This window comes from Momordica charantia, assembly GCF_013281855.1.
Source record: "Momordica charantia cultivar OHB3-1 chromosome 2 unlocalized genomic scaffold, Mcharantia_2.0 BLBB01000002.1, whole genome shotgun sequence".
Taxonomy (NCBI): Eukaryota; Viridiplantae; Streptophyta; class Magnoliopsida; order Cucurbitales; family Cucurbitaceae; genus Momordica; species Momordica charantia.
This window is the reverse complement of record NW_028275160.1, coordinates 5,487,381-5,511,194: the sequence shown is the minus strand read 5'-3', so window position 1 is coordinate 5,511,194 and position 23,814 is coordinate 5,487,381. Positions and strand designations below refer to the sequence as shown.

Genomic DNA, 23,814 nt, shown 5'->3' with positions numbered 1-23,814 from the left:
ATCGGGTTTCCGAGAGGGTATAATGGTAAATCAGCTTGAGAGAGAAGAGAAAGGAGGTGGGTTTATAAATAATTGAATTTTTTTTTAAATATGATAAATAAAAGTCCTTTTATGTTAATAAATAAATTAATATAGGCAATATCTAGCTTAATAGTTAGGTTACTTATTTGTAATTAAAAAATCGATAAAGGTTATTCAAATCTTTAACAACCATATAATTATTTCATAGAAAAAATTGAGTTTTATAGCTTTCCAAACGCTACATATTATTTTTATTATTGTTCTCTTATTATTTTTGAGTAATTTTCGAGCCTACAACTACATATTTCCTGTTTAAGTATGCTTATAGACTATCAATAATGCATATTTCTATTTACGTGACTAATAATGGTTTTTTCCCTTCTTTTAGCATACTATAGTCAAAGGGTTGATGTTTAGTGTGGTAATAAGAAAAGTTAAAAATAATATATTTTTTTTTTATCTGGACACGTAGGAACTTGAACATCAATTTTTTATATATATGGTGCACTAATTGTGGGGTGGGAAATCGAACTGTTAACTTAGATCGACAATAATTACTTTATCCATATTATGTTCATGTTAACATATTAATAATATTTTTTACCCCACATGTGGCGAAGAGTTAATTGTCTTTGTACACACTTTATAGATCCTATTAGAAGATTATTAGCGACAATAACAATCTGTCGCTAATAAGATTATTAGCGACAGATGTTTTAGCAACGATATCTGCTTGTCGTATATTAGGGACAATGCCCCACTGTTCTTGCTAAAAGTAAAGGCGACGCGATTTTAGCAACAAACTTAGCGACGCCTGCTCCTTCGTTGCTGATACTTATTTTTCCATGTCCTTAAAAGCCTTTTTTTTTCTTGCAGTGAGCCATCTATTTTCTACTCATCACATATATCTATATTTGACACCAACCCATTCAGTATCTTTATTACATCTAAAAAAACATATTTAGTAAGAAAATTGTTAACTTCTCGATATAAATGGGTTAAATGATCAACAAAAAGTTAGAGATTAGAATTCTGACCTCCTCATTTGGTTGAACTAAAAAATACTCAAAGTCTTTTAATACTACATCAAAATAAAACAAAATTTAAATAATATATACAAAAATAATAATTAAGGACTAGTTTGATAATAATTTATGTTTTTAGTATTTAGTTTATCTCTTTTATGTTTTTCAATAAACAAAAATTAAATGTTTTTAAAAAAATAGAAAACCGTTGATCAATAATTTCTGTTTTCTGTTTTTTTTTAGAGTTCCTCCCAACCTCATGGTTGAAATTTTAAGTCCTCATCTCCGTCTCATTCTCCAAGACTGAGATCTTCGCATAAAAATTACTAGTTTAGTAATTAATTTAATTAGTTTTTCAATTTAGAAATAAAAGAGAGTAGTAAATACATATAATTTATATCTTTTTATTGAAAATTTATTTATATATTTTATTCATAATTTAGTAAAAACAGTTAATAAAAGAAATGCCTAATCTTTTTCGTTTTTAAATAAAGGATCTTCGTCCAGCTAAGCCTCTACGAAATTACGAATACCGCTTATTTGGCTTTCGGAAGATTAAAGATACTCCAAAGTTTATAAAACCGACGGCTACACGTCCCGTAATCATCAGGAGCCGTTGGATCGTATGATCGGAAGACACATGTTGCGATCTCAAAGGGAGTCACACATGGGAGCACGTGGGCTTGCCCGTATGGGATCCTGCCTCGATGGCAGGGTGGTCGATTCTTCCTTAATTCCCCCGTTCACCGGGCCACGCATATGCATTAGAAAATTGAAAAATTCATTTAAAATTAAACCAAGTTTCAATCTTAATCCGAGATTCCGAGATTTTTCCGATTCTGAATCGCGAGATTTTCTCATTCTCCGAGCCGACTCTTCGCCAACCACAACGGTAATTGATTTGCTCCACTTTTTTTTGAATTGGTTTGCTCCACTTTTTTTTGAATTGGTTTGAAGAAATTAAGAAACCTTTGGACTCCCAATTTGCTTAATTATGATCAATTCTTTGCTTTTGTGTTCTGTGGTTTTGATTTTCTGCAGTTTAGTTTTGGCTGTTACTGTTGCGTACCCGAATTTTTTTGCATCTTTTCTGGGAATTTTCTGCGTTTGCATTTTTCTGTTGTATCTTCTTCCTAACAGACTTAACAATCAGAAAAAAACTATCTTCGAGTTATTTGGTTATGGGGAGGTGGATTGTAATATTTTGTGATTCTAATAGCTATACAGCTCGAGAATTGATTATAATTTCTTGTTGGGGCTGTGGATGTGATTCTGATTACGTATGCGTTTGTAAGATTAGTTTTGTGTATTAAGCCGTTTAATATGAATCCTTGAATTCTCTCTTTCTGAATTGGAATTTCATTTATTTGAATGGTTGGCAATTTCCTTTTGCAGCCAGCGATCTTTTGTTGAGCATCTCCTCTCTGCTGAAGGGCTGTGGCTGTTGATCTCCATTAGAGAGAAGCCAGTGGTTCTCCAAATCTCTGGTTCTTCCAGGGAATGCCGAAAGATGACTCTGAGCCTTCGCAATTCTTTCTCGGACATCGGTAATTTTTCAGATGCACTTGAATTGCCCTCTTTTGTATTGGAGGGAAGCAGCGCTGTAAATCAGGAATCTCCATATGCTCTCTGCTTCAAACGCTCGATTTACCTAAAAGTTATTGTGGAGTTCGGGTGCCAATTCTATCAGTTCTTGATTTATCTGAAGCTGGTTAAGCTTCTTTTTCATAATTATCTTCTGCTTTGTTGATTCGGGTCGATATTAGGATAATATTCTGTGTTATCTATTATAGGATTTGATAGATTGGGATGGAAAATAAATCGAGTGTGATGATACAAAGGTATGAATTAGGGAGATTACTCGGCCAAGGAACCTTTGCAAAGGTATATTATGCGAGGAATACAAGGAGTAATCAAAGTGTGGCAATTAAGGTGATTGATAAAGAAAAGATTACAAAGGCTTCACTAATCGATCAGATTAAGCGTGAAATTTCGATTATGAGACTTGTTAGACATCCTAATATTGTACATCTTTACGAGGTTATGGCCACAAAGACTAAGATCTACTTTGTCTTGGAGTATGCTAAAGGCGGTGAGCTCTTTGACAAGGTTGCTAAAGGGAGGCTGAAGGAGGATGTTGCTTGGAAATATTTTTACCAGTTAATCAATGCTGTTGATTTCTGTCACAGTAGGGGAGTATATCACCGTGATATAAAGCCGGAGAACCTACTCCTTGATGAAAATGAGAATCTTAAGGTGTCTGATTTTGGTTTAAGCGCGCTAGCCGAGTCCAGGCGTCAAGATGGGTTGCTCCACACTACTTGTGGTACTCCAGCTTATGTTGCCCCTGAAGTCATCAGTAGGAAGGGCTATGATGGTGCAAAATCTGATATCTGGTCTTGTGGAGTAGTTTTGTTTGTCTTGTTGGCAGGTTATCTCCCATTCCACGATTCAAATTTGATGGAAATGTATCGGAAGATTGGAAGAGCAGAATATAAATGCCCGAGTTGGTTCCCTCGTGAAGTGCGGAGGCTGCTAAGTCGGATGCTCGATCCAAACCCCAATACGAGGACGCCCATAGCAATGATTAGACAAAGTTCTTGGTTCAAAAAAGGATTGAGGTTAAAGAATGTTGGAAGTGGAACAGAAAGCGATGCTGTAACTACAGAAGATGAAGCTACTTCTGGACCATCTGAGAGTAGTGTCCCTGACCCTGCAGATGGAAAGCAAGAGCCAGATAGACCCCCGAGTTTGAATGCTTTCGATATCATCTCCCTTTCTGCAGGATTCGATCTATCCAGTTTATTTGAAGACAACTCAAAGAAGAAAGAAACGTTGTTTACTTGTAGAAAACATGCCTCTGTCATTCTCTCAAAGCTGGAAGAAGTTGCCAAACTTCTAAGGTTCCGTGTGCAGAAGAAGGAAGCTGGCCTACTGAAGTTTGAGGCACTAACAGAGGGTAAAAAGGGGGCATTGTCCATTGATACAGAGATCTTTGAGGTTACTCCATCGTTTTATTTGGTGGAGATGAAAAAATCTAATGGAGACACATTGGAATATCAGAAGATATTGAAAGAGGATATAAGGCCAGCCCTACAGGATATTGTATGGGTTTGGCGGGAAGATCATGAGCAGCAGCAGCAACAACAACAACAGCCTCAGCTTCTCCAACACCAGGATCCGAATCTGGAACGGGAGCAAGATGGCACATCACAAAGCAGTAGCAGCACGAAGAACAACTCACAAAACCTGGGTTCGGAAGGATCTTAACGACGAACTCTCCCAAGTCGCTCTTTCTATTGACACACTTTGTACATTTGTTCATCTACCATAGTTAAACTACATTCTAATAAACTCTATCTTAACCAAATTTCGAGATATGCTTTCTGCTTCTTATATCTTTCACTCATCATCATATTGTTGCCAATCAGTACCCAATCTACATATAGAATCTGTATCTTGTCATTGAGCAGGCTATCAAAGAGGCCTCAATCAAGGTGATACAACCTCAGAAGCTGGAGTAATAAAGCAAAGTCTTCTCTCACTCTCTTGTAAGTCAAACTTGTCAACTTTAGAGCAAAAGATAAATTGTCCCATGAGATGAAATCTGTATTGTCCAAATGTTCATTTGAAGTGCAGACTGCAGTAGCTTTCATGACAGTTCTTGGTCACGTGATTGAGATTTTCTTTTTTTGAACTGAAGAAAAGGTTGGTCTGTTTGGCAAAAAGAGGAGAGACACGTTTGCAAATGATCATGTGGGAATGGGAGTTGCATGGTAAGGCCAATCTCCAGATGTCATTCTTCCCAGTGATTACCAAATAAACTTTACAGCACTGCAACATTTTGGTGGTTCTGGTTCTGGTTCTGGTTCTGGACTGGAGTGTGAGCTTTGCTTTTCCTTAAAGATTGAGGGATTCTTTTGCCACACTTCCTTTTCACCATAATTTTTGAAGAAGATGAGTGCTGATGGTTATCGATGACAGCTTTTGTCATTTGAAATTGGGTTGCTTTTACTATGTTGGAAGAGAATAGGGGGAAATGGCAATTTTAAAGAAGCCATGAAAAAATTTTCGGTTTAAATATCAGCTTTTGTTCATTTTAGTTCATGTAATTTCAAAATAACTATTTTGATACTTTCAACTTTTACTTATTTTTGTCTTGGTCCCTCAAAAAATGGCCAAAATATCCGTTTTGGTTTCTCTACTTTAAAAGTGACCATTTTTTTTATATTTATTGGTAAAAATTTTAAAACAAATTTTATACGGTGGTTTGAAGGATTATGCTAAAACGAATGTTTCAAGAACACATGGACTAAAAACGAACGAAAGATATATGAATCAAAATGAAGGATGTGAAAGTACGTGATCAAAATAATATTTTAATCAATTTTTTAAAATTAAAGATTGTGGAGTGGAGGGGTATTATTGGCAATGATTGAATACGAATCTTTAAGTCTATTCGAGAAATAAGAAAGATTCATTAGATTACAGCTGCGCATGGACCCCTTTCATGAATCATGATTGACTAATTTGGTAATTGAACATTTCCAGCCTCACAAACCATTTTCTTTTTCTTCCCACTTGCACCTCTCTCCCATCATTTTTTTTTTTCTTTCCATTTTTGCAACTTTTATATTTCAATCAAAGTTGGGTTTGAAATATATACATATTGGAATTGAATTCTACACAATAATGTGACTCGGTTAATTTCTACCCTGTTTTTTTTTTTAATAATAATTTCAATTTATAATAGTGTTCTCACATATTTGAACAAGGTGAAAATGTGGAAAAAAAATGGAATCAAAAGTACCCACTGGCCTAATGGTGGACACAAGTTTTTCCCATATTTTTTTTAGTTTTAAACTTCTATATCATGTAAAAGTAAAAAATATCTTGAATGATTTGAATAAGAAATGCTCGTCTGTGATATAATAACTATCATTTATTAATAGATAATTAATTTCAATATATGAATCAAAATTACTTATATTTTAACCAGTTAAATTATTAGAACTTATCCGAGTGGTCTATTTTGTTGGTCCATTCATATGCAAATATTCAAACTATGCCCATTGAAGTTGATGTATGATGGCTGCTATCAGCTGTGTGGTCAGAACGTCTCGCCTGCTAGCAGCCGACGTCATCTTCATTTGCAATTTCCCGACTCGAAGGGACGACAACAGGACGGGATGAAGCTAGTCGAGACTGAAACTGATCGAATCAATCTAAGTCCCCACAGATCTCAACTAGGAGGTTCAAAACTATGCTTTGCAATAATCAAAACATGATCACATTTTAATCCTACAAAACTCCCCCATTAAACCCAACCATGGTTTTAGAATCAAATACATTTAGCAACAAAATAAGAAAGCAAAAAATCAAATAGATTTTCAAAATTGGGGAAATCTCAATGGTTAACTTTTAACATTGATATTTTGCTGGGGATTTTTATACACAGAGAAAAAAAAAAAAAGAAAAAGAAAGATGGAGAGAAGAGGGCTGGCTAGCTATTTACAATATTATACAATACATAAAAAAGGGCTAAAATTGAACCTATCTGACAATTATAAAACTGCCACTGCCATGCATTTTTTTTTCCTTTTTTTTTAATCAGCAGATTAAAAGGCAAATGACAAAATTAACCAAATGTATTGTAATTCTCAACTACTTCACCAAGCTTCTTCTTATTATTATTATTAATTTTGTAATTCCCTTTCATTATTATTATATTTTGTTCTTAATATTCATCATTCCGACACCGGGCCGAAATTCCCGGGTAAGCTTGCCGGCACCATCTTCTTCCTCCGTCACCATCATCTTTTTTTTTTTTTTTCTGTTCCCCTTTTTTATTTTTTTTTTCCTATTTTAGGGTTTCGAAGATACGCACATGATCTCACGGCGATCGGTCGCCGGAATCTCGTCGGGACGTCGACGCCTCGTCGCCGGCGGGTGGGCCACCGCCGAGATGAGCTTTAAGCTTCTTCGTCAACAGTGCCTTGTACGATTCTACGTCGCCGCTTCTTCTTCTCGCCTCCACCACCACCAATCGGTCGGTTAACCGCAAAATTTCAATTCCGACCACGAAATTACGATTCCGTCCCTCCAAATCAACCCCCAATTCACTCTGTTTCTTCACCTTCAATTTCTCAGCCCTAGCGAACTCCTGCACTTTTTCCACGATTTTCTCCGGCGATTCCGCTGACACGATGAACCGTTCCCTGTCTTCCACGGCGTTGTTGGAATTATCGAACAAATTGGACAAATCCAATCCCGACGAGAACGATATGATGTCGAATGCGTTCAAATTCGTCGTTGGAGATTCGTTCTTCTCTTCCAATTTCGCCTCGTAATCGTCGTAGAAATTGACCTCCTTAAATCCCCCCTTTCTGAACCACGGATCCCTCAGAATCTCATCGACGGTGATCCTCGTTTGGGGATTCGTATCGAGGAGTCTGGATAGAAACCTCTTGAGCTCCGGCGACATCCATTTAGGGCACCGATATTCCCCCTTGTAGATCTTCTTATACATCGCCATTAGATTTGGATCGTTGAACGGAAGGTAACCGGCGTTCAAGACGAAGAGAATCACACCGCAGGACCACACATCGACCTTCGCACCATCGTACCCCTTCTTCGCCAAGATCTCCGGCGCGACATACGCCGGAGTTCCACACAGAGTATGCAACAGTCCATCGGACCGGATCTGGTCCGTCACAGCACTAAGTCCAAAATCCGAGACCTTCAAATTCCCATTCTCATCGACAAGGAGATTCTCCGGCTTCAGATCACGATGATACACACCACGCGCGTGACAGAACCCGATGGCGGAGATCAACTGCTGGAAGAATTTCCGACTGAGATCCTCGCTGAATCTGCCCTTGGCGATCTTGGCGAAGAGTTCCCCGCCCTTGACGAACTCCATAACGAAGTAGATCTTGGATTTGGTGGCGAGGACCTCATGGAGCTTGACGATGTGAGGGTGGCGGAGACGGCGCATGATGGAGATTTCGCGCTTGATGTTGGACATTAGAGTAGTGCCATTGAGCTTCTTCTTGTTGATGACTTTGACGGCGACGCTGTGGCCGGAGTGGAGGTCGCGGGCATGGTAGACCTTGGCGAAGGCACCGCAGCCGAGGAGCTTGCCGAGCTCGTACTTCCCGAAAAGAGCATTGTCCATGGCGGAGGGTTCGATCTCTGGCATGGCGGAGGACGGAGCTCCCAGAGATCGACCACAAATTTTGAAAAAAAAAAAAAAAAAGGGGGAGCGCTCGCAGAACAAGGATTCGGAAATGATTGTGATAATGAGAGAGAGCGTAGTTATAGAGAGAGCAAAAATGGCAAAGAGATAACAACTATTTTTAAGAACGGTGGGTTTTCATTTCGAATTTGGTTGCGGAGATTGGATGATGATTTTTTTTTTTTTTTTTGGTTCTTATTTTCCAAACTTTCTGGTTCAGTGTTATAAGAGAAGGTTATTTAAATTTAAAATATTTTAAATGGAATCAGAAAATAAAATTGAATTAAAACTTTGAAGAGAGAGAGAGAGAGGGACTCCATCTTTTTCGACGCGGAGACAGAAGCAACCTTGCGGATGGGAGTTTATTTACCGATTTTTCTGACTTTATTATTTTTTTTAATTTTACCGGTTTATTTGATTATTAAATAAACAATTTAATAAAGATTTGGAGAGGGCACCTGTCTGATTGTGATTGGTTGATGACTTGACACGTTTTGTTAAGGGATGCCACATCGGTGCCGCCCGCGGTACCAAACTTCAACGCCTTGACGGCTGAAAACAATTGAAAGTGAGAGTTAATGTAATGGAAGTTGAAACTGCGTGAACAAATGCTGTTTTGTTTCACGTGGGACTGCGCGTTTTCGCTGCCTTCTGTTTTGCCAACTCAATTTCGGAAAACTCTTTTTAGGAGTCTATAGGAATTACGAACTGATTTATTTTTCTCCATAAATATAGCAAAAAAAATATTCAATCTACGATTTTGAGAGAGCTAAATTCATTTTCATTTGGAGAAAAACTGTATTTAATAAATATGGTTCTAATAACAGACTGGCGGAGTTTTTTTTTTTTTTTTTTCTATTCCAACAATTTATATATTGAGTGCCCATTTTAATCTAAGTCCCATTTTGCTTTTGACTTAATACTATTCCTTCTTAATTTCTTAACTTTTAAAATATCAAATACCTATGTTAGCCTCTAAATTTTTAGGTTTTTCAAATATTCTTTTTAATCCACCTTAAGAAATAAAATTATTCAATCCCCCTTTTTTAGTACATATAATTACTCAGTCATTATTCTTATCTTATCATTAATTGTTTAACCGATAATATCATACTGACATGAACATATACCAAGTATACAAAAGCCACACAAATTGTCAAATTAGGAAAGCATCATGTGGCAAAATAATCCTGAAACTAAAATGTTTATTTATTGAACATTAACAACAAATATTATTTTTTAGTTTAAATAAAAATTTTAAAAACTAAAATAAAACTAAGACCACCAATTTATCCTTTGAAATGGGAGGGGAAAGTTTTTTTTTTTTTTTTTGTTATTGGTGTGTGTGTGTTTTTTTTTTTTCAAATGGGAGGTGAAAGTTAGGAAAGAATATGCATCTGGACCCTGGAGCCTCCGGCGATTATTATACTCTTTGCTATTCAACTGACGCAATTATTCAAAAAATGTTAAAATAATTTATTAAAAAACAGCCTGCAAATTACGTGTCGGGAGATCATCCCTGCAAATTACGTATAGCTGTTAAATACAGACAAAAAAACAGCCTATGGGTATGAGTTCAGACATCACAAGAAAATTTTGTTAAAATAATAATAAAAGATGCCACGAAATATTCATGGAATCACGGGTGGGTCTGAAACTTTGTTCACCAAATATCCACCTAACATATTATATTAAAGCCTAAAATAAGTTCACGCTTAATAATTATTATTATTATTTGAAAACGAAAGCCCATTCGATTATCTACTCCAATGAAATCATCTCACTGAACTAACTTTCCACAGCTCATGATTACACGTGTAGTAATGTAATTTTTATCATAGAGTCATACACCATCATCAGCGGTGGTCGGAAGCAGTGAGCCGTCGTGCACCGGAGACGCTCACCATGTCGGTGATGGTCCTTCCCCATTCACTCCACCTAATCCCTCATACTAAATCTATCACATCTATCATCTACCTAATCCCTCATACTAAATCTATCACATCTATCATCTACCTAATCCCTCATACTAAATCTATCACATCTATCATCTAGATCATAAGTATTTTTCCTACTATCTCATGAGACAGCCACCTATACTACCATATTTAGTCACCAAAGATAATCTGTAGAAATATTAAATTTCAAGAAAACGGTTATCATGACCCATGTTATTTCTTCGCTAGTTCCTATTGACTACTAGTCCAACTCATCGTGGTTATTATTATTATTATTTCATACTGCATTTTTCATACAGCTTCCATTTATTTCAACCATCCACATTAGTTTAATGGAGGGAGTACAATGATGATTATCGCACTCTGTTAGAATATTAGAAATTTTCTATCAATCAACAGCAGCATGTCACAACGCATATCACTTAACATAAAAACTCGGTTATCATACGGAACTCATGCTAAATACACTCAAAATTTAAGGGCAAGGATGATGAAAGTCTTCTATGCAAAAATTGGGGATAAAAAGAATAATAGTTAGAACTATAATGATCGTACAGCAAAGTAAAAATGTAGAGATCGAATAAAAGTCGAGCCTAAAATAAAATAAAACAGAGGAATATTGTTGCACTTGCAGTACACTTTATTTGAAAGAGGGAAACATTTATTTGAAAAGTTAAAAATCATATTTAAATGTTTGATTGGAGTCTGAATATAATAAAGAAAGAATTACCAACTAAAGATTTGATTTTTTAATGTATTATTTAATGAGTGGGAAAACTAAGATGAGGGGACCAGGCGAAGGGACTTACCTGGTGCCTGATCATGGTGCCAGGTGTTGTGGGCATGTTTGTCCAGGGTGTGTTACCCATGGCCGCATGTCCAAACCATCCTCACCACTCGCTTTCCTTTCATGTCTTTAAAGCTTTCTAGTGTAATTTTCTTGTATCGGGTTTTTGGGGTTGTAGGTGGATTTTGGCCGAGCGGCTTTGGAACTAGGTGTGTATTAGTAAGATATGTAAGCACGCCAAATTTCAAGCCAATCGGAGTTCACACGGGCCTTGTAGGCCACCGAGTGACTCCTCGCCACTTAGGACGTCTACACCTGCCACACCAAAAATGCCTTATAATGTACCTTAGGGGGGACCAAGTAGTCATCAAACCTCCCCCCGACCAAGTGTTGTATACTTTCTTGCAATCAAAGCTTTCTTGCATCCAATGTCTACAATGCTTGTTTTAAAAATGTTTTCAACTGTTTTTCTCTCTCACGTTTTCTAAAACCAATTTTCTCCTAAAACGTGAGCGGAGGCTAGACCCACGACCGAGATTGTCCGCAACTTACAGTTTTTCCCGGCTGACTTGCTCGTTTGAGCTAGAGCAAGTGCCGCACAATCGCTCGAGCTGCTTTAAAAAGGTGCGATTGTGACAAGTGGTATCAGAGCTTAGTTAGCTCCTCGACCCGAAAAAGTTCGGAACCATGTCGACGACAAAACAACTGAGCAAGTCGCACGTCGACCGACTAGTAGAGATAGAAGAACAACTTCTCTACCTAAGAGAAGTCCCTGATTCCCTCCGTCTGCTGGAGGCGCGAGTTGATGAATTCTCCGAGAAGTTTGGAGAAATAGACGCAGTGAATGCCCGTGTAGACGGGTTGCCGATACAAGATATAGCCATGAGGGTTGAGACCCTAGAAAGCAAAGCTACACGTCCTGGTAGCTTCGAACGTGGAGATAGTTCCACGAACCCAAACACACAGATAGAAGTACGTATGGGAGAGTTAAACAACTCGCATTCGACAATGATGCAATTGTTTAACGAAATGACAGAAGACTTCAAAGTGACCATCGACACCCTCCGAGCTGAGATGACGGAAATAAGCACTAGAGTGAACCTAACCATGCGAGCCGTGGGAAATCAAGCTCCCAACCAAGCGAACATGGGGTTCAACAAGTTGAAGGTCCCAGAGCCCAAACCATTCAATGGCAATAGAGACGTCAAAGATCTCGAGAACTTCCTGTTCGACGTAGAACAGTACTTCAAGGCTACAGGGACAACGTCAGAAAAGATGAAAGTGACTTTGGCCACCATGCATCTTACTGATGATGCAAAGCTGTGGTGGAGATCTAAAGTCAACGACATTCAGAATGGTCGATGCACGATCAATAACTGAGATGATCTGAAGAAAGAATTGAGGGGTCAGTTCTTCCCCGACAATGTCGAGTTCATGGCTAGAAGGAAGCTACGTGAACTCCGACACACTGGAACAATCCGGGACTACGTGAAACAATTCTCTGCCGTGATGCTGGATATTCGCGACATGTCAGAGAAAGACAAGGTGTTCGTCTTTATCAAAGGATTGAAACCGTGGGCCCGAACCAAGCTGTATGAACAAAGGGTACAAGACCTTGCCACCGCCATGGCCTCTGCCGAAAGATTGCTAGACTATAGCAGTGAACCATCCCACCCAAAAAAGAATGCTACAAACCCCATTGGGGGAAACAAGACGTTCAAACCCTTTACCCCAAAGAGTGGGGGAGCTGACAAGAGACCTCAAGGCCCGAATCCCGGTCCTTCCTGAGGACCCTATCCACAAAGTCAAAACGCTCAAAGGCCGATATCATGCTTCTTGTGCAAAGGTCCCCATTGGGTAGCTGAATGCCCACACCGAGCTGCCCTTACTGCCCTTCAAGCATCCGTTCAGTCGTGCAATGAACCTGAAGTTGGAACGGATTGTGAGAAGGAAGAAGACGAAGAAACACCTAGAATGGGGGCGTTAAAATTCCTATGTGCCATTCAAAAGAGGGTCAATGGACCCAAAGGAACGTCCGAAAATGGGCTTATGTTCGTAGATGCTACGATCAATTGTAACCCTGCAAAGAGCATCATGGTGGATTCGGGTGCAACCCACAACTTCATATCAGAACAGGAAGCCCACCGACTGAAATTGACTATTGAGAAGGATACGGGTAAGATGAAGGCCGTCAACTCCGAAGCTCTACCCATTGTGGGAGTTTCTAAAAGAGTGACGTTGAAATTAGGGACGTGGACAGGCAGTGTCGATTTCGTAGTAGTTCGCATGGACGACTTCGACGTTGTACTGGGGATGGAATTCCTCATCGAACATAAAGTCATACCGATGCCTCTGGCCAAGTGTATGATTGTCACTAGTAATAGTCCCACTGTGGTCACAGCTAGCATCAAACAACCTGGTGGCATAAGGATGATATCCGCGTTACAGTTGAAGAAAGGCCTCAACCGGGAGGAACCTACCTTTATGGCCATTCCGATGGTCGAACAGCCGGTGGAGACAAGAGATGTCCCACCTGAAATTCAAGTTGTCATGAGAGAGTATGTTGACATAATGCCAGATAGTTTACCGAAGACCTTACCTCCTCGACGAGGGATTGACCACGAAATCGAGCTCATTCCACGAGCTAAACCTCCAGCAAAGAATGCGTACCGGATGGCTCCACCGGAGTTAGCCGAACTCCGAAAACAGCTAGATGAGTTGTTAAACGCTGGGTTCATCCACCCAGCTAAAGCTCCCTTCGGAGCCCCTGTGCTATTTCAGAAAAAGAAAGATGGGACGTTGCGTCTGTGCATTGACTATAGAGCCCTCAACAAAGTCACGGTTCGCAACAAGTATCCCCTCCCAATCATAACCGACCTGTTTGATCAATTACATGGAGCTAAATACTTCACGAAATTGGATCTCAGGTCGGGCTACTACCAAGTGCGTATTGCAGAAGGTGACGAGCCTAAAACTACTTGTGTGACGAGGTATGGGGCTTTTGAATTCCTCGTGATGCCTTTCGGATTAACGAATGCCCCTGCCACGTTCTGTACTATGATGAATCAGGTCTTTCACGAATATCTCGATCAGTTTGTGGTAGTCTATCTAGACGATATAGTGGTATACAGTCCGACGCTGAAAGAACACCAGATCCATCTCAGGTTGGTCTTCGACAAACTAAGGCAGAATCAGCTATACGTAAAGAAGGAAAAGTGTGCGTTCGCACAGAAGCGGATCACGTTCCTTGGCCACGTGATCGAACAAGGGCAAATCAGTATGGACACAGATAAGGTAAAGGCGATCCAAGAATGGAGAGTCCCTACCTCTGTGACCGAGTTGCGCTCCTTTTTAGGGTTGGCCAACTACTACCGACGATTTATCGAAGGATTCTCAAGGAGAGCCACCCCAATGACAGAGTTACTGAAGAAAGGAATGACCTGGATGTGGTCGAGGGAAAGTCAGGACGCCTTCGAAGATCTAAAGGCGGCCATGATGAAAGGCCCAGTACTTGGGCTAGCCGACGTGACGAAGCCGTTTGAAGTAGAAACGGATGCTTCAGACTACGCGTTAGGTGGTGGCCTTCTCCAAGACGGTCACCCGATCGCTTACGAAAGTCGCAAGCTGAATAATGCGGAACGACGTTATACCGTATCAGAGAAAGAAATGCTAGCCGTCGTTCACTGCCTCAGGTCTTGGAGGCAGTACTTGTTGGGCTCATATTTTGTGGTAAAGACGGACAACAGTGCAATTTGCCACTTCTTCAATCAACCTAAGCTAACATCCAAACAGGCCAGGTGGCAGGATTGTTAGCCGAGTTTGATTTTAAGTTTGAACACAAGGCAGGAAAGTCCAACCAAGCTGCCGACGCTCTTAGCCGTAAAGGAGAACATGCGGCCCTGTGCATGTTAGCCCACATTCACGCCAGCAAAGTGGACGGGTCGATCCGTGACCTTATTAGAGAGTATCTTCAAAGAGACCCCTCCGCCCGAACTGTGGTCGAGCTGGTTAAGACCGGGAAGACCCGCCAGTTCTGGGTTGAAGGGGACCTATTATTTACAAGAGGAAACAGACTGTACGTGCCAAGAATGGGAGACCTGAGAAAGAAGCTCCTACATGAGTGTCACGATACACTATGGGCTGGTCACCCGGGGTGGCAATGGACTAGCGCCTTGCTGAAAAAGGGGTACTTTTGGCCAAATATGCGGGAATATGTGATGCAATACACGAAGACCTGTCTTATCTGTCAGCAAGATAAGGTAGAAAGGACTAAAATAGCAGGGTTGCTTGAACCCCTACCAACTCCTACGAGACCATGGGAGAGTGTGTCGCTTGACTTCATCTCACTTGCCCAAGGTAGGAGAACATGAAGCCATTCTTGTCGTTATCGATCGATTTTCCAAATATGCAACTTTCATTCCGACTCCCAAGACGTGTTCCGCCGAGCTGACAGCGCAACTGTTCTTCAAACATATAGTAAAGCTATGGGGAGTTCCGACGAACATCGTTAGCGACAGGGATGGCCAATTTACAGGAACCTTCTGGACGGAACTTTTTTCTATTCTGGGTTCAAGCTTGAACATTTCCTCGAGTTATCACCCACAGACTGATGGTCAGACAGAGAGATTCAACAGCATGCTTGAGGAATACCTGCGTCACTTCATCGATGCCAGACAAAAGAACTGGGTCCAGCTGTTAGATGTGGCTCAATTCTGTTTTAACGGCCAGACAAGTTCCTCAACAGGAAAGAGCCCCTTTGAGATTGTGTGCGGAAGACAGCCGTCTATGCCACATATTCTTGACCACCCGTATGCGGGGAAAAGCCCTCAAGCCCACAACTTCACAAAGGAATGGAAGCAGACGACAGAAATTGCTCGAGCATATTTGGAAAAAGCTTCCAAGCATATGAAGAAATGGGCCGACCGCAAAAGACGCCCTCTCGAATTTCGAGTAGGCGACAAAGTTCTTATCAAGTTGAGGCCAGAACAGATTCGTTTCCGAGGACGCAAAGACCAGAGACTCGTGAGAAAGTAAGAGGGACCCGTGGAAGTCGTTAAGAAGGTGGGGAGTGTCTCGTATAAGGTGGTGTTACCAGCTTGGATGAAGATTCACCCGGTGATCCACGTGAGCAATTTAAAACCTTACCACCCCGACCTTGAGGATGACGAACGCAATGCTGCTGTGCGGCCCGCCATCGACTTCAAACAGAAGGAAGACAAAGAAGCAGAAGAGATCCTTGCAGAGAGAACCAGAAAGGTGGGGAGACCCGTTCGAAAAGTTCGAGAATTCCTCGTCAAATGGAAGGACCTACCTGATGCAGAGACCAACTGGGAACGAGAAGAAGACCTTGAAGCCTGGAAAGCGAAGATCGAGGACTTCAAGCTGCAGCAGTTGACAGGGACGTCAACCGTTTAAGTGGGGGAGAATGTTGTGGGCATGCTTGTCCAGGGTGTGTTACCCATGGCCGCATGTCCAAACCATCCTCACCACTCGCTTTCCTTTCATGTCTTTAAAGCTTTCTAGTGTAATTTTCTTGTATCGGGTTTTTGGGGTTGTAGGTGGATTTTGGCCGAGCGGCTTTGGAACTAGGTGTGTATTAGTAAGATATGTAAGCACGCCAAATTTCAAGCCAATCGGAGTTCACACGGGCCCTGTAGGCCACCGAGTGACTCCTCGCCACTTAGGACGTCTACACCTGCCACACCAAAAATGCCTTATAATGTACCTTAGGGGGGACCAAGTAGTCATCAAACCTCCCCCCGACCAAGTGTTGTATACTTTCTTGCAATCAAAGCTTTCTTGCATCCAATGTCTACAATGCTTGTTTTAAAGATGTTTTCAACTGTTTTTCTCTCTCACGTTTTCTAAAACCAATTTTCTCCTAAAACGTGAGCGGAGGCTAGACCCACGACCGAGATTGTCCGCAACTTACAGTTTTTCCCGGCTGACTTGCTCGTTTGAGCTAGAGCAAGTGCCGCACAATCCCTCGAGCTGCTTTAAAAAGGTGCGATTGTGACACCAGGGATGCATGCATCGGGCAGCTAGAGACCACCTTCCCAAAGCTGGCCTTCCCGTTCCTACTTGATATTCTTCCATTACTTTAACGCCAATAATTCATATTGGGAAGGCGTTGTACAATTATTTACTTTCACTATTCTTCATGTTGCACTACGACCGATGCTGGTGTAGCTGCAATAACGACAATAAGAACTGAAAAAGAAAGTCATAGAGATTTAAAAGAAAATTGAAACGACAAGCACAAAAGTACCAAATAAGGAAAAGGTAAAGCAAATGAGACGACGTTCAATAAAGGGAGAATTGAATGGCTAACTTAACTTACGGAACAAATTTACTTGTTGGATATTTTTGTATTTGAATAAAAGACCAGTGAACAAAAGAAATTAGGAAAAATTTTCTTTCCGAGTTTTGTTTTTTCACCATGAACTTTTTCTATCTTATGAAATCGACTTGATGGAAAATAATAAATTTGATCACTAGATTATACTACTGAATACGTAGCATTATCTTATGACCAACTCATCTACAGTCTTTCATAAAATAGCAAGAAAAATACAAAAGAACCCAGGAACATAGTATCGTCCGTCCATAGAAATTAGACCTTACAAATTTATAGCATCTGCCCATCCAGATTCAAGAAATAACTTAACGAAAGTTAAAAGTACAAGTAATCAAGTAGGGGTGTTCAAAAAACCCAGTGAACCAAGCAACCCGAACAACCCATTGGTTAGAAGTTTATTCGGGTTAGGTTGGGTTGTTTTTTCTAGAACGAAAAATTTGGTTCGGTTCTCAAGTTGAAGAGTTTTTTAATCAATTCAACCCAAATCGAACTGAACCACCATTAACTAAAGAAAATTACTTTTATATATGTATATATAACATTCAGTTTAGGATTTTCCGCTGCCACACCCACCTCCCCACCCCTTCATCCCCTCTCCACCTCCCATCCCCTTCGTCTCCCTCCCATGTCCCACCCTCCCTCCCGTCTGTCCTCCCACCCCTCGTCTCCTTTCCCTATGTCCCACCAACCCATCATCTCCCTCTCTTCCTCTCTTGTCAATCACCTTTCCAATTCTTCGTCTCCCTCTCCTTTTGCCGGATTTATTATCTATTCTTTGTCTCCCTCTCCTTCTGCCTGATTTATTTTCTCTGTTTCGTTTTTTATTTCTATAATCACTCCTCCCCAAAACTTCTCTTCCACCTCCACACCACCGCCTCTCTCTTTCCCTCCCCTTCGTCACCCACCTCCCTTCTCCCTCGTCTCTCCCTGTCCCTCATCTCCCTCCCTCTGAAATTCCAACCCAACCTGGCCCAACCGAAAATATGAGAGTTGGGTTAGGTTGGGTTACGAACTTCACTTGGGTCTTTCGGGTAGCAGACTCAACAAACCCGAATTTTTGGGTTAGTCCAAAAAATCCCTATAACCCAACCCAACCCGTGAACACATCTACAATCAAGTACAATCACCAATACATGGCACATGCATCCACATAGCATAGACTCTAGAAGAATGTCTCACAAGGCCAAGGCCCCCGATGCTAATTAAATTTAATATTAATGTTAAACTCGATATCTCTTTATGCACTTGTGGTCGTGAGTCCTTTGTGTTAATGACCATATTCTTGCTTGAAGGTGTTATTTTGGGCCCCTATTGGGTTTGGGTTCCAAGGGAAGAAAGAGATGTAAATCAAGCCTTGCTGTCAAAAGCACACCAGGACAGGAACCTACATCTTCCTTAACTACCGATTTTCTCAAGGCACACCGCAGTGTTTCTCTCGCTTAGATATCAAGATTGGTGGAGCCTACAGAAAAGGGGTTATTTTATTAATTAAAAGAAAAATAAATAAAGAAATTTCTATCGGGGAATCCAAGCATAAAATATAGGCTGAGTTGTGGGGAATTAGGAGATAGTTGCACGGTAATCTAATGGGGCAAAATAATTTAACCCCAAGTAAACTAAGTAAAGCATAACAAGATTTAGACAAATAATTAAAATGACCAAAATTACAATTAATGCCCCCTAAAACACCTACATAAAAATTCCAAGATTTTCATAAAAGAACAATATGTTTACCGAGATTCAAGATCTAGACTGTTTCCTTTCAGAGGGAAAAAAAATGATCCAAGATCTTCACATGGTATAGGGCTTACGAACAAATGCGTTCCCTTCAAGCATCTTGTACATGCACTCCTTTTGCCTCAGTAAACATGCAAGCATATCAATATCATTGTGAAGTCCTGTGGCCGTGGGTAGACTGCAGTCAACTAAGACAATTGCTAATCTCAAGTTAACATGGGATCACGGGAACAACAATTAAACTAGCGACATTTTGAAAAGAAATCTTGAAGTGCTATCTTTAAATATTAGCAATCTTTTTTGGTTAAAAAACAAAACAGGGATTAATGGTTAACCTATGGACAAGTCGTACTGCTTTTAGCTAAAAAAGGCACCAAGGTTCAAGTAATTAATTGCCCATCACAAATCACCAAGATCTGCCGTACCAATTTCTTCAAAAAATTAATATACCAATAAAATAGATGCATGAGCTATGAAAGATGAAATCACACCTTCTGGCCACTCAAAATCCAGGTACTTCCAGGGTTCATTGCACAAAATATCAACAAATACAAAAGAAAGTAGCAATGCAGTATGAATGTGACACTTGACCTAACAAATAACCTAAATTTCCTCTTGCATGAGCCAGAGCTAACATTTGGTTAGATGTCAATTTTCACAAAGAAAGCAACCTATGGTAAGAAAATGTTCAAAATTAGTCACCCTTGGCCTAGGCTACTAAGTGAATCTAATTAGTGAAGTTGGAGGACCTTATCTGTTTCCCACAAAGACAGTTCAAATATCCTAATCAGAGTTAACATTAATAAATATTAATGTTTTCAAGCTAACCAGCACATTTCCATAATCCAACTGATTGTCCATCTCAATTTACATGAACATATAACAATTTAAAAATTGAGTCGTAAAATAAAATGAGCATTGTTTAAAGGGCATAGAATTATATAACAAAGATAAAGGGTAAAAATCAAATTTGTAAGACTCACAGAGAGAAAACAAGAAACTCTGATAAATTTAATCCTGTCACAACCATGGCAAGCAAATAGAAGATTCGGCACAACACTACATTAAATAAGTTTGAATTTGACTCTTTCTCCTACATGGATGATGAACAAGCTCAAAAGGCATGGAGAAGTTCCAACAAATGGAGTATGGTAATTCATTGCTTCTATGTAGATTAACCTCTTTTCTAAACCTGGATGAAACTGTACCTTCAGGGATAGTCAGAGGCTTAGCGCGGGTTCTCAAATGTAAGATAAACTGTTACAATTTGCATCATGTTTAAAGACTAAATGGTCCAAACCAATGGCTACGTCAACATACTTGCTCATACTTCTGCACAATTATTAGTTCCTCTTCCGGAAAAGGTTTCAAGTGACTGTCATATTTTTCAACCATAATATTAAGGAAAATACAGACCAATGATTGAGTGGTGAAAAAATCACTTTCCTATCTCAAAATCTTAAACCAGTTCCTCAATAAGATCGCAATCATGTGAACCCTTCAACATCAAAATCTCTAGTCTGAAAACGAGGCATAAACATTACAGTTGATTTAAAAATCTTTCAGATATGACAACACCTTCATGCCCTCCGACAATCCATAACTCAACACATTCATATCTATATTTCTTAAAAAACAAAATTCATACTATTTTCCTATGGTTTGTGATTTACACTCTTCTAGAGAAGTAAACACGGAAAGAAAATCGAGAAGTGAGCCAAACAAAGTAAACACAATTCCTCACGACCGAAGAACAAGTAGACGCGGATTTCAATCATCAATCACACACACAAAATTATATAACAGAAAAATTAAGGAGAGGACGGAGCGAGACCTTCAGAAAAGCTTCATCACGAGGCTCCGAAGGGAGCGAACGAGCAAAGCAGCAGAGCAGAGACAGCGAGGAAGAGAGAGAGAGAGAAAGAGCGGAAACAACGAGCAGCAATCGTATAAGATTCAGATTGAAAACTATAAAATTACTGTTGTAATTTACCATCAGGATCCCCTCAGGTTTTCGCAATCCACATGTTCAATCGCCGCTTCAAGAGTATTTCCATGGATACTCTCTCTCTCTTCCGTCAGCTGAAACCCTAATCTCCGAAACCGTCGTTCGCTCCCTCTCCATCCTCGAGAGCATTGGCACCATGAGACCAATTCGAAAACCTTGGCGGCAGAGCCCCAACCCTCATTTTATATGATGTGTCCGTCATTAATTTACAAAAGTACCCTTGCAAAAGATTTATCCGAAGCATTTCAGCAAATGTTAGTGGACCATCGTGGGCTGGGCTAGGGGCCCAAATTATAAGCCTGAAGTGCCATAGAGCCACAGTTTTTTCCCTTACCCAATAATTACAGAAATGGTCGTAAATGACCCAAAGAAAAAGAAAAATCTAGGTGTCTTTCGGCCTGACATTTTCTTTTAGTTTAATATGATTTCTTCTCTAATAAAATAAGATTTTCTGCCGTCACTTATGTAAATCAAATATTGAAAGAAAAAGTACGGATAAGTACAGTATAGAGTGAAATCTACACTAATTTTCCAAATATTTTTTTCTTCACTTTTTTTTCCTCCATAGTCTCACCTAATCTTGGTCGTATCGCATTCAATATGAAATAAATATTAATGTTCATTTTTCCAAATCAAAGTTTGTGGTTGCTTATTCGTTGAAAAGAAAATTGTGTTCTTAACAAAAAAGGTAATATTTGGACGTTGACTAATGACACCTATATTCACCTGTTCGTCACTTAAAGTTTGACTATAATTTTTTAAAAATAAAAAAAAATTGTTAACTCCTTCCTCCATGTCTCTCTTCTAAAAAAGTTAGCAGTGACCAAGTCAATGCAAAGAAAAATTAAAATAATTCTCTTTTCACTTGTACATATATTTATGTGGCTTTGAATATTGAGCTTTGACGACAATGTTGTGCATATAAAAAATTCAAATTTCTGGTAGCAGTGGAACTTCTATTTACAAATTACAGCAGATGCTATCTTTTCTCACCAATCTTCCACCAAAAGAGAGGGATTTGAATGAATTTTATATGAAAGTCTAAACTGGAAAATAAGAAAAAGCAAGAACTCAAGAGATCATTACAAAGCAAAAACTCCATTATTGATTAAAAGTTTTACTTGGGTAGCAAGTTTGGAGTAGAAACTTCATTATCAGAGGAGAACAAGTCCTTACAAAGCTCACCATAGAATCTGCACACCAAATCCACAAACACAGGGCACTTCAAATTCCTCCAACAGTACAGGAGCTCTTCAACATCCATCAAATCCCTCACCTTCCCTTCTTCAGTTATCATCTCCACCAAATAGTTCTCAAAGCTCCTACAAGCATCTTCCACCTCCTCCTCCACCGCCTCGGCCGCCTTCCGTCCCCTCCCGGGGGTCGGAAACAGCAGCTTCTCCCGGGCTCCGTCCGAGCCGCCCCCACCACCCCTTAATTCCCTCACGCTTTCCATCTTCCCCACTCTTCGAAGCCAGCAGAGCCAGGGCCAAGTTCTCCTAGGAGGCTTGGAAGACGTGGCTCTGGAGCTGCGTGGCTGACGACGAGCCCAGAGCGGTTTGATTGAGAAGGGCTTCCTCATTCGGAATTTGAAGACATGGAGGAGCTTTCGACATGGCTTAGAAAGCTTGGATTTGAAGGAAACTAGACCAGCTAATTCCACTTTCATGTCTAAAATGATTAAGAGATATCAGAAAAGAGTGTGGTTGAAGAAATTATGGGAAATGGTTGGTAGATTTTCTTGTAACAGAAGGAGAGAGGCAATATGCCAAAATTTGGTTTCTAAAGTAGAAGAAAAATAAGAAGAAGAAGAAGAAGAAAAATAAGAAGGTGGTGCTGCAAAAGCAAGTGGTTGTGGGCTTCACGTTGTTGGAAGTCAAAGAAAAGTGGCATCCCATTAGCTTCTCTCTGTCTCTCCTATATTTATTTACAATAATACTTCACACATTTTAATCATTCCTTAATTTATATTAATTCTTCCACACTCAAAATATTTATTTTAGTCTAGATTTTTTTAAAAAAATTAATAATTATTTTTATTTTTGATTCTAATGTCGGTACGTATAAATATATGTATGAAATTATTGATGAATGCAGTGATAAAATTATTGTCAATATCGATGGATATTTCTAGAAATGTTATAGAAATAATACAAAAATCATAATAAATATTTAAATTAACAAATAAGCATTTTGTGTGTTTCTAAGTGAGTTATTAGAAATATTATTATTACTATTATGTTCATGTTAGTGATATTTTGTTCATATTTTCTATATTTTGTCAGTTTTTTTTTGATGCTATGCGCATGTAGATTTACCCCTCGTATTCCATGTTGAACCCATGAACATATAGAATTGACATGTCAACAAAAATGTAACACTTTAATCGTGTTTTTGAGTTTGTACATAATTAACTAGATTTGTATCATAATCAATTTATTGGTTGGCTAAGAAAATCATTAGTTACCAAAATCAATTATTTTTTAAAATCTCAAAGACTAAAATAGACCTTTCTAAAGTTTAGAAACAAAAATTGTTATTTTTTAAAAGTTGAGAACTAAGATAAACATTTTAAAATTTTGGAAATCAAAATTGAACAACGTGAAAGTTTATGATTTTTTATTTTATTTTTTAATACAACAACATGTGGAGATGGAAATTCGAACGACCCACAACTTTTTGA

The 23,814-nt window shown here is 39.4% G+C and overlaps 3 protein-coding genes across 5 annotated transcripts; 1 reads left to right on the top strand and 2 right to left on the bottom strand.

The window, feature by feature from the left end:
• Positions 1-1,780: 1,780 nt before the first annotated feature.
• LOC111018091 (SOS3-interacting protein 1) lies at positions 1,781-4,442 on the top strand. Its single transcript, XM_022294040.2, has 2 exons — positions 1,781-1,938; positions 2,442-4,442. The coding sequence occupies exon 2, from the start codon at positions 2,856-2,858 to the stop codon at positions 4,314-4,316; it is 1,461 nt and encodes a 486-aa protein (XP_022149732.1). The 5' UTR covers positions 1,781-1,938; positions 2,442-2,855; the 3' UTR covers positions 4,317-4,442.
• Positions 4,443-6,442: 2,000 nt separating this feature from the next.
• Positions 6,443-8,617, bottom strand: SIP4 (SOS3-interacting protein 4). The gene has a single exon (XM_088120693.1). It carries the CDS (start codon positions 8,245-8,247, stop codon positions 6,940-6,942), a length of 1,308 nt encoding a protein of 435 aa, XP_087976819.1. The 5' UTR covers positions 8,248-8,617; the 3' UTR covers positions 6,443-6,939.
• A 10,415-nt stretch (positions 8,618-19,032) lies between these two features.
• Positions 19,033-23,071, bottom strand: OFP17 (ovate family protein 17). Of its 3 annotated transcripts, none has more exons than XM_088120694.1 (2): positions 20,958-23,071; positions 19,033-19,311 (listed from the first exon to the last, which is right to left on the bottom strand). In XM_088120694.1, exon 1 carries the CDS (start codon positions 22,798-22,800, stop codon positions 22,249-22,251), a length of 552 nt encoding a protein of 183 aa, XP_087976820.1. In that variant the 5' UTR covers positions 22,801-23,071; the 3' UTR covers positions 19,033-19,311; positions 20,958-22,248. The 3 variants fall into 3 exon arrangements, with proteins under 3 accessions (XP_087976820.1, XP_087976821.1, XP_087976822.1); XM_088120695.1 differs by having other exon boundaries at positions 19,033-19,301; XM_088120696.1 differs by having other exon boundaries at positions 19,033-19,284.
• Positions 23,072-23,814: the final 743 nt, after the last annotated feature.